The following is a 9,546-nucleotide window of genomic DNA, read 5'->3' as shown; positions in this document are numbered from 1 at the left end:
GGTTAAGAACCACTGCGTTAGAGCCTCATTGATGCTTCCACCACCATGCCTGACAGTGGGAGAAGCGTTTACTGATACAGCTCGGTTTGTCTGACCAGAGGTCCGAGGTGTGTGTGTGAAAGAGCTTTGAACGGAATGTGTGTGTGTGTGTGTGTGTGTGTGTGTGTGTGTGTGTGTGTGTGTGTGATGGGATGTGACAGCAATGATCTCTGCTAGTCCACCCTCCTTTATCTGAAGCCGTTTGGCTGTGAAATCACCGAGACAGACGTCAAACCACAAACTCCCTGCCTGTCTGCTGCCCCCAGCTGAACAAACACACACACATACACACAGCGCCACCCTGAGCCACTCACAGTGGGTTGCTTAGGACCTGGACGTCCTGTTTTTGTTGTTATTTACTCGGCACCTGACAGCAGGAAGCAAACAGTCATGTGACGCTCTCTCTGTCGTCTCATTGGCTGCTAACTGTTCTTGTTTTCGGTACATTGTGGGTCGCCTGGTCCCGCGCATCCTTATGGGGTCATAGCAGGATGCAGGGCCACAAACCAAAATGGAGAAAAAACTTCAGTATTTTTATTGAAGCTGAAATAAATAATATAAGATCCACCAGACATAGAGTGAATATTTTCTTTATGTCTCATAATTTTGATGATTCTGAATATTTTGTCCTATCTGGCGGCTCTCACCTTTCCCATGCTAACCCTCAATAGGTTCCCTATGAGGTTCTGGTCAGGCCTGTTTGCTGGCCCATCAAGAACCAAGTCCTGCTGGAAATGAACCCAGCATCTCCATGAATCGAGCCAGCAGAAGGAAGCATGAAGGACTCTAAAATGTTCTGGAGGATGGCTGGGCTGATTGTGGACCGGACAGAAACCAGTGAACCAGAACCAGCAAAAATCTGACGGTCTTTAATATCTGTAGGGAAAGATTCATAATGAGCTATTGCTAGCACTATGCTAAGGAAGTTACAAAGAAAATCTAAGCAAAAAACCACTGAGAAACAAAGACTTTGGCTCTGGAGGCGCGAGTTGAATTCTGGCAGCTGGTCATCTTGATGTGACTGATGAACTCAGTGAAGATTAGGAAACTCTGGTGGAAACTCTGAAATCACAAGATCATTTCAAGAAAATTAGATCTGCATTAACATGATGTACACTGGTGTGACTATTTGCTGGGTCTCCATAAAAAAAAAATAAAAAAAAAGATTTTATCTCCAAACACTTCCCGGTAAAATAATAGTTAAAAAATGCAACTGATGGAATAGTGATGTCCACTGCGACGGACTGGCGACCTTTCCAGGATGACCCCGTGTAACAGTTACAAATGTGCTTTTTTAAATTATTATTTCTAATTCATGTTATGTTGAGTATTAGTGATTTTTATCTCATTCAGTTATTTTCATTTGCTGTTTAGTTATTTTTGCCTGCGGGAATCACCTTTCTGCACTCTGCCTTGTTTGTGCTTCCTTGGCCTCTGTAGTTCATTCCAGCCCTCGTAGCTCCTCTGCTTCCCCCTCTCAGTGCTGTTCTGCGCTGCTGTGAGTAGGTTAGGGGAAAGTTCACTGAAATTTGTTGGTTATGTTGAGATTTCTGGCACGTTTTTTTATTGTTTGTTAATATGTTGTTTTGACCGTTATTGTGGGTTTTTATGGACAGTTTTATTGTAATTTTCTTTTTATTTTGGCGCAAACATGTCCCCTTTGGAGAGCCATTTCAGCCAAAATTAAAGAAATAAAGATATTTGAAAAATAAGTAGAGTAAAATTAATAAATAAATGAGTAATTTGCATGTTTATTTCCATTTATATTTATTCATTATCCTTTTCAGTTTTTTTATTTATCTGGCTCCAATTTTTAATTTTCATTTACCTGTTTTTCATTTTCCCATTTTCATTTATCTATTTTCCAATTATCTATTTTTATTGATCTCTTTTCATTTAACTATTTTTTATTTATCCCATTTTCATTTATCTACTTTTTTATTTATCCCTTTTTCATTTATTCTTTTTAAATTTTCCATTTTCATTGATTCTTTTTGGGTTACATGAACAAGGTTGGGAGTTGTTTTCTACAGCTGCATCAGAACCAGACTACAATATATTTCAAGTAAAACATGGCTAAATATATTTTCCTTTTGTAAGGGACAGGATGGTCTAAGTCCAGAAAAGGTGCAGCAGATTATATTTGCTGAATGAGCCACAAATTGTTAGTCCAAACTTTGAGTGGGACAGATTAGAGCTGCCGGACTGCTGACAATATTTATGGAATACAAACTAAGTGGAAAACACCATGGTTAAAATTTTATATTGTTTCAGAGCAATATTGGATTTATATATATATATATATATATATATATATATATATATATGGTCTATATATATATACATTAAATATGTTTAGAGTATATGTTTGGATATTTTATAATTAGTTTCAATGATAATTTGTAGTTATTTAAAAAGGTATTTAATTTTGGTTATGCTAATTTTGTGTTATTGGGTTACGTTTTCATAACCTTTATTGTTTCCTTGCTTGCATTTTAAAATTTTTCACCTGTTTTGACCTCAACAACTTTCAAAATAAAATAGAAAATAAAGAATTGATTCTTGATCATTGAATGAAATCCAGCTCCAAATATTCTGAAGCAAATTTCCTTTTTAAACCTGCAGTTTAGACCCAAAACATGGAAACTAGACATTAGATTTATTGGTCATTGCATTGCTGTCCCTGTCGTTGCCCTGGTTGACATTCATATCATCATTTTACATGTAAAATTAGTTAAGATGCAAAAATGTAACATTTTATACATCAATGCATGGGTGAGAACTGGAGTGGGAATCAGACTGTTGAGACGTGTGAAAGGAAAAAGGAAGGATTCATACTTCAGAAGAAGAAAATGTTTACACCTTTATGACCAACCAAAGTTTGATTCTGAACATAACTAAGTTCATCATCTGCATTTAAAGCAAAAACCATGGAATAGTTCATACATTCATAAATCTGGAGAGTTTTACCTCTGGTTCTGCTTCTCTGGTGATTTTTAACATCATTTGTCTTCACAGATGCATAAACTGCATGTGGGTCAGTTCCTAAAAAATGAAACAAACATTCATTACTATGCAGCTGCTGCTCAGAGGCCACATTCATTTTAAAAGGTTATATACACTATTATGATTAATGCTTTATAAACAGCAGCAGGTTTTTTTAACTTGACACCTTTTCAGTGAGTCACTAAAGATGTCATGGAAATTTATCTAAAACCAGGAAGTTAACCACAAACAACTCGATCATTTTCACAGAGGAAACATTTCAACACTAAGCAGAAAATAACAAGAAACTAAAGACCAGACCACAGAGAGGCCCAACCAGTATGAGCTGCTGGCAGAAACAAGACGATGTTTCACTTCTCCTTCACATCAGAGCAGCTCTGAGTTAGTAGAAAAGGAATAAAAATAACTTTAGAACTGTTAGTTGCAGATGAAGACACTGATAAATGTTTCTGAATGATCAAGTATTGGTCTTTATTCTTTGTGTTTTCTATAGCTCAACTTTACAGTTATAGCATTAATACACTCAATAAATGAAATTAAACATTTGATTAAATGAGGGATGTTTGATGTTTAGTTAGAGTCCAAGTGAACAAAACTTAATTCTCAGCAGCTTGTTGTTTGTACTAATCATAAATAAAAGGAATAAACACTTGGAATAAAAATATGTGACAACTTAATCTATTTAATATCAACATTGCTGTCTGAGAGCATTTCTGCATGAAGCACAACTAACTTCTGACCAATCAGAGCTCTGAAATGGTTCGACTGGGTCTGGTGTCGAGTTCGGCAGACGACTCTCTGACAACAAGATGATGTCATTTTGTCACGTCAGTAAGAACCGATTTCAGAACGTTGCATGAAGTCTGTTGTAGCCTTAAGTAACGTTCTCTTTTAACGTCTTTAGTTACAAAAAATAGAAATAAATGGATAAAATTAACTGTAATGATTGATTTTAGATAAAACTGGATGGAGGAACAAAGGTTTGTCTCACCTTCACATGTTCTCAACAGTTGAATCAGCAGAACCAGAATCAGGGAGTAAAACCCAAAAATCACACATGGTGGAGTCAGGAGCATGAAGAGATGAGACTGGGAGGAAGGTGAAGATGATGATGGAGGTGAAGATGATGATGGAGGTGAAGGACCAGAAGCAGATGATGGTTTCTCTAAAATAAAGTTTTTGTATTAAATAATTGCACAACAATTTCTATTGACAGCCAAAGTTTAACAATATTTTAAATCCTCTGACCTTCCACAGAGATCCTGCTGGATGGAGACTCTCCCTGATCGCTGATGCTGCATTTATAAAAGCCTTCATCAGATCTCTTCACTGTTTTAAGAGTAAAGTTTCCCGATGCTCCATGACCAATGACGACTTTATCTTTATAGAAAGCAGCTGGGAGGTTGTGGGCTGGACTCTTTGCTCTGCAGCTCAGAGTGACGTCATCTCCCTCCATCACAGGGAGGACAGGACTCTGCAGGATCACTGATCCACCTCAACACAGAGACAAACTACAGCATTTCATCCATTTCCACACAGCAACACTAACTCCACAGTCTGATCTTACCAGAGACAGAGAGCTGGATGCTGCTGCTGCTGCTGGGGGAGGATCCAGATGTGGACTCACACCAGTACACACCAGAGTCTAATGGGAACATGGTGATTTCACAGGTAGAACCAGCTATTCTCCCAAATCCTTCTCCACACTGAGTCCTGGTCTCTAAGGTTGTGTTTCTCCTCACAGTCCATCCATCCTCACAGGTCAGAGTCACTGCTTCTCCTCTGAAGAACTGAGATCTGCTGGGACTCACAGTCAGAGCAGCTGGAGAGACTGAAGAGATTCAATTATCATGATTTCAGTTACTAATAAAACTAAAAAGCATCATATTCAATAATTATCAAAATCATTTTTAAATTAATTTCTCAGATGTGACATTTAATCCAAAGTACATCATTGAATATTTAAAATCATTTTAATGTAACAGACATTCACCAACCTTCATCTGTTGAGCAGCTCAGCAAGAAGATCAGAACTAGAGAAAAATAAAAAATATATTATAAACTAAAGCTGAACATGAACACAACCCAGATAGCACAGAATGATTGAAACATTGAATCAATGTCAGCCAGAAACATTGAATCAACGTTGAACGCTGACATTGAAACATTGAAAGTGGTTGGTGACTTGAATGTTGAATCAACGTTAGGGTTTCAACCATAACTGACATATCAACATTGATTCAACCTTCATCTGAACGTGGATCTACATGCATATTTGGGTTGATTTCATATTGAATGAAAGCATAACATAACATACCACTAAAAGTTTCTTCACTGGTGTTAAACACTATATTATTGGCAGATCATGGGTAAACTGTGTACAAAAGTTTAAAAATGACAACATAGGTTTGATATAACATTTTATTTAAGAAAAGAGGGACAGATCTTTAAACATATTTGACTCCTTTTTGACTGTCAGAATAACAGTCTATTGTCCACAGAAGAACAGAGTCCATGAGGTTAAGCTTTGTACTGTATGAACCAGGGAAACAGTACAAGTTGTGGTAACCCCAGTTTCACTCTGGTTGGCGTCACTTTGATTCCTTGTGATGTTTTCCTCTCATTCTGGCGTGTAATGAAGCCACTTGACAGTTTTACTGCAGTCCTCAAGAGTCAGCTTTCAGTCAAACTGCAGAGCAACGGCTGAAAAACACAAAAATAAAAGTGAGGAAGGTGCCTGTTAGAAAGATGATAAACATTTGAAAAGTTCTGAAAGACATTGAAATATTAAACAGTGTACTGGTTACAGGTCTGAGAACAAATACAAACCATGTAGTTCCCCAGGTACACTCACTGTTTATATACATCTTAATCTTTAATTAATATTTATCTTAATGTTTACATGTACAACTACATTTACCTGAAGCTGCAGTCTAGTGTAGGATTTATGATGCTGCACTCATGTTAAAATGAGGGAATCAATATTTAAAATAAAGGTTGTTTATCAGAAAACCTAAAGATCCTCAGTTTATTTAACACACCAGAGACAGATAAATAGAGCAAAAGGTGATTTATACTGTAATTGGAAAAAATTATAATTTATACAGAATAAACTTCCATCAAATAGCTGGTTTAATCTTCAAACATCTACAAATATTTCCAAATAAGTTTATTAAATTCATTACAAAATGTCCACGTGCTGATAAAGATCCCACACCAGTAATAATAGACCAGTTCAGTTTAACCAGTTACCAATCCAAGAAACAACAGACTGAATCAGTCATTTTCAGGTTTAGTGCCTTACATGTTTTAAGTGTTTCCTTTCTGCCTCACCTGGATTTAATCTGTGGATGATTAACAACCTTCTGCACTTCTTGATGGCTGCAAACTGACATGCAAATATATAACTCGGTTGTTCTGGAACAGAGGCACATCTAAGCACGTCCCTAAGCACATCATAATAAAAAATGAAAAACAAGTGATTACCATCACAACAATTTAAAGCCCAGCCTTACACTTCCTTGTCCACCACATGCTCTCCTAGACCAAACAATAGGCCCCGCCCTATTTTAAAAACTCAAATCTCACAGGATTTCATACTTAGGCCTGGAGCAGTGGGCAGGATGAAAATAATACAAAATGAGACATGACCTCAATTATTAAAAATATCTGTTTTGCCCCAAAATAACCAGGATTACTATGGGCACAAAACAATGCCCTTATTTTTCAATAAACACATTTAAGAACAAAGTAATATTGAAAAACTTACCATAAAACTGCTCAGAGGAGAATTCAATTCAGAAGCCAGTTGCAAACAAACCAGCAGCAAAGTGGCTGTTTGGTTGGGACAAACCACTAGTGTAAAAAGGGGGAGTCGGACTGTACAACTCCTAGTAGAGACTTGTAGATGTTTTTGTGTCAACACATTATGCACAGTCAGTTATAATATTTACAGACAAGTAAGAAAATGTACATAAAGGAATCACAACCCAGTGTTCTCAACATGTAGTGCTTAATTTGAAACATGATTAACCCCCACTTAGTAATAATTTCCATTGATTGAACATTTAGATCACGAGTTCTTCCCCAAACCTTGTCCTCAAGGCAAACTGACCTGTGTGTTTTCACTTCAGCAAAACTCCGTTAATCAGACATCAATTAAAATCATGTGTGCTGAATTAGGGAAATGCCTGAAACTTGCAGGGCTTGGAGGACCAGTGCTGAAACACACTGGATTCGATGCAGTTCATCTTATGGACTTATTTACATTAATTTCACTTAATTCTTTTGCTTTTGCTATGACAACTTACCTTTTTGTGTTTATTTAACTCAAAACTTTCAAATCTTAACCTAAAGGAACTTTTCACTTTGACTTTACTTGAAATAATTAAGTAGGTTGACGGTTCAATTCCAGCTGCCACATGTCAATGTGGCACTTAACCCCAACTGATCTGTGCATTAAATAAATGTGTGAACGTGACTGTAGTGTAAAGCGCTTTCAGGGGTCAAAATGACTGGAAAAGTGCTATTTAAGTATATTTATCATTTTTGAAGTAAACTAAATGATTTGACTAAGACTGACTTAAATCTGTTATCTTAATTTATTTTTAACAAATGTATTAAGTATGTTTAACAAATTGAGTTGGATGATTATAATATATTGAATTGGTTAAACTTAATAAATTAGGTTGGATAAATTTAATAAATTCAGTTGAAAAAACTTAATTGAATTGCTTGTTTCCTACAGAAGCAATTCAATTAAGTTGGTTCAACTATTTTCTTTTTAGAGTGTGTTTTATAGTTGATCCACCGTCATTTGTCGACTTCAACCAAAAATCAACCATTAATCAGACCTCGGCATTTCAGTCATCAGATTTCAACCACAAAACAACATCGATTCAATGACACAGTTTCAACGGTTTGATTGTTTGATGGTTGATCCACCGTCAGTGTCGACTTCAACCAAAAATCAATGATTCTAACTATTTTTCAACGTTGATTTAACATCGTGTGCTATCTGGGAATGTACTCTGAAGTTATGTAAGTCAGACTTAATTTTTGTTAGCTTTGTTTTTATTTTAAGATGTTGTTAATAAAGGTTACATTGACTGAGCTGTTCCGTTATTTATGTAGCGCTGATTCACAACAAACATTTCCTGGCATTTTATTAGCAGCTAGATTCATTTCATCCACAGAAACCTCCAGCCCCACAGTAATTCTATCACCAGATCCTATTAAATCCCATCCAGTAAAATGTCTCCAGTGTCTCAGACAGAGAGAAATGCTGATCCAGCAGAAAGAGACTAAAACTTGTCTACTTACAGATCAGACAGTGAGATGTTCCTTCCATTGTTCTTCTCAGTGACCTGACGATGTTTGGCTGAAGCTGAGAACGGCTCACTGAGCCGCCTACTTCCTGCTGCTGGTCCGTCTGCTGCAGAGAGAGAGAGGAGGGGGAGAGAGAGGAGGGGCTGAGAGAAGAGGGCAGAGAGAGGAGGGGGAGAGACAGGAGGGCAGAGAGAGGAGGGGCTGAGAGAAGAGGGGAGAGAGAGGAGGGGCAGAGAGAGGAGGGGGAGAGAGAAGAGGGGCAGAGAGAGGAGGGGCAGAGAGAGGAGGGGCAGAGAGAGAGGAGGGGGAGAGTGAGGAGGGGCAGAGAGAGGAGGGGAGAGTGAAGAGTGAGGAGGGGGAGAGAGAGGAGGGGCAGAGAGAGGAGGGGAGAGAGAGGAGGGGAGAGAGAGGAGGGGCAGAGAGAGGAGGGGCTGAGGGAAGAGGGGAGAGAGAGGCAGAGGTTGCACTAGACTTATTATCCATCATTTTGACTGACAGCATAAAAAATCTGTCATATTCTATTTTCACCCATCAAATTATAATCATGTTGAAGAAGGCTAATCAGCCATATATTTGATGTGGTTTAGTTAATATTCACGAGTTGATCTGTGAATCCAGATCCCATCACACATAAAGCAGATAATTGCATCCAACTTTTTCTCTGTAGTGATACAAACCACTGACTGAGGCCCCAATAACTTAGAATATATGAAATTAAACAACTCCACTTAAATTAGCATCACTTCACCTGCTGGGGTCTGAACGCACTTCCTCCTGGTCCACATCTACAGAGAAATCTGCACTAATTCATCAGCCACTTGGATCTGTCTGATCCAAACAGATCAATTGAACTTTGTGAGCTTTTTACCTTGTGTGTGACGCTACAGCTAGCTTACCAAAGGATTGTGTTAGAACAACTTATTTATTTTATCTCCATGTGTTTGACATCATTGGAAAGCTTAGATACTTTCAGAATCTGTAAATAACTCAAAATGCCCAAGTAGACGTGTTCATGGTTTTCATCACATTTACCAACAGCACCACTCATTAGGATGAACTAAGAAAACAACAATATGTGAGTTAATATTTTTACGTCAGGTTGTATCATATATTAAGTTGTGTTACCACAGGGTCAATTTCAGGTTAGGTGGTCCATGAGTGTTTGTTAAATGG

General features: G+C 37.6%; 1 protein-coding gene and 1 long non-coding RNA gene across 2 annotated transcripts; both read right to left on the bottom strand.

Annotated features, from left to right (window-relative positions):
- Positions 1–892: 892 nt before the first annotated feature.
- Positions 893–8,669, bottom strand: LOC145548495 (low affinity immunoglobulin gamma Fc region receptor II-like). Its single transcript, XM_081598962.1, has 8 exons — positions 8,368–8,669; positions 5,043–5,078; positions 4,613–4,876; positions 4,294–4,539; positions 4,037–4,210; positions 3,010–3,084; positions 1,437–1,535; positions 893–1,101 (listed from the first exon to the last, which is right to left on the bottom strand). The coding sequence occupies exons 1-8, from the start codon at positions 8,393–8,395 to the stop codon at positions 1,070–1,072; spliced, it is 954 nt and encodes a 317-aa protein (XP_081455088.1). The 5' UTR covers positions 8,396–8,669; the 3' UTR covers positions 893–1,069.
- Positions 5,453–6,547, bottom strand: LOC145548497 (uncharacterized). The gene is made up of 2 exons (XR_014084508.1): positions 6,379–6,547; positions 5,453–5,748 (listed from the first exon to the last, which is right to left on the bottom strand). It is a non-coding gene; the product is annotated as an uncharacterized LOC145548497 (long non-coding RNA).
- Positions 8,670–9,546: the final 877 nt, after the last annotated feature.

Source organism: Poecilia reticulata, chromosome 18, assembly GCF_904066995.2.
Source record: "Poecilia reticulata chromosome 18, P_reticulata-male-v2, whole genome shotgun sequence".
NCBI lineage: Eukaryota > Metazoa > Chordata > Actinopteri > Cyprinodontiformes > Poeciliidae > Poecilia > Poecilia reticulata.
The sequence above is the reverse complement of the archived record's forward strand: the minus strand, read 5'-3'. Positions and strand labels throughout refer to the sequence as shown.

Bases quoted from the DNA above. Each gene is read 5' to 3' on its own strand.
- LOC145548495 (XM_081598962.1), bottom strand. From the start codon at position 8,395: ATGGAAGGAACATCTCACTGTCTGATCT. The intron at 5,079-8,367 runs GTAAGTAGACAA...ATTTTTCTCTAG, and splicing joins AACATCTCACTGTCTGATCT to TTCTGATCTTCTTGCTGAGC. The intron at 3,085-4,036 runs GTGAGACAAACC...TTCATTTTTTAG, and splicing joins ACTGTTGAGAACATGTGAAG to GAACTGACCCACATGCAGTT.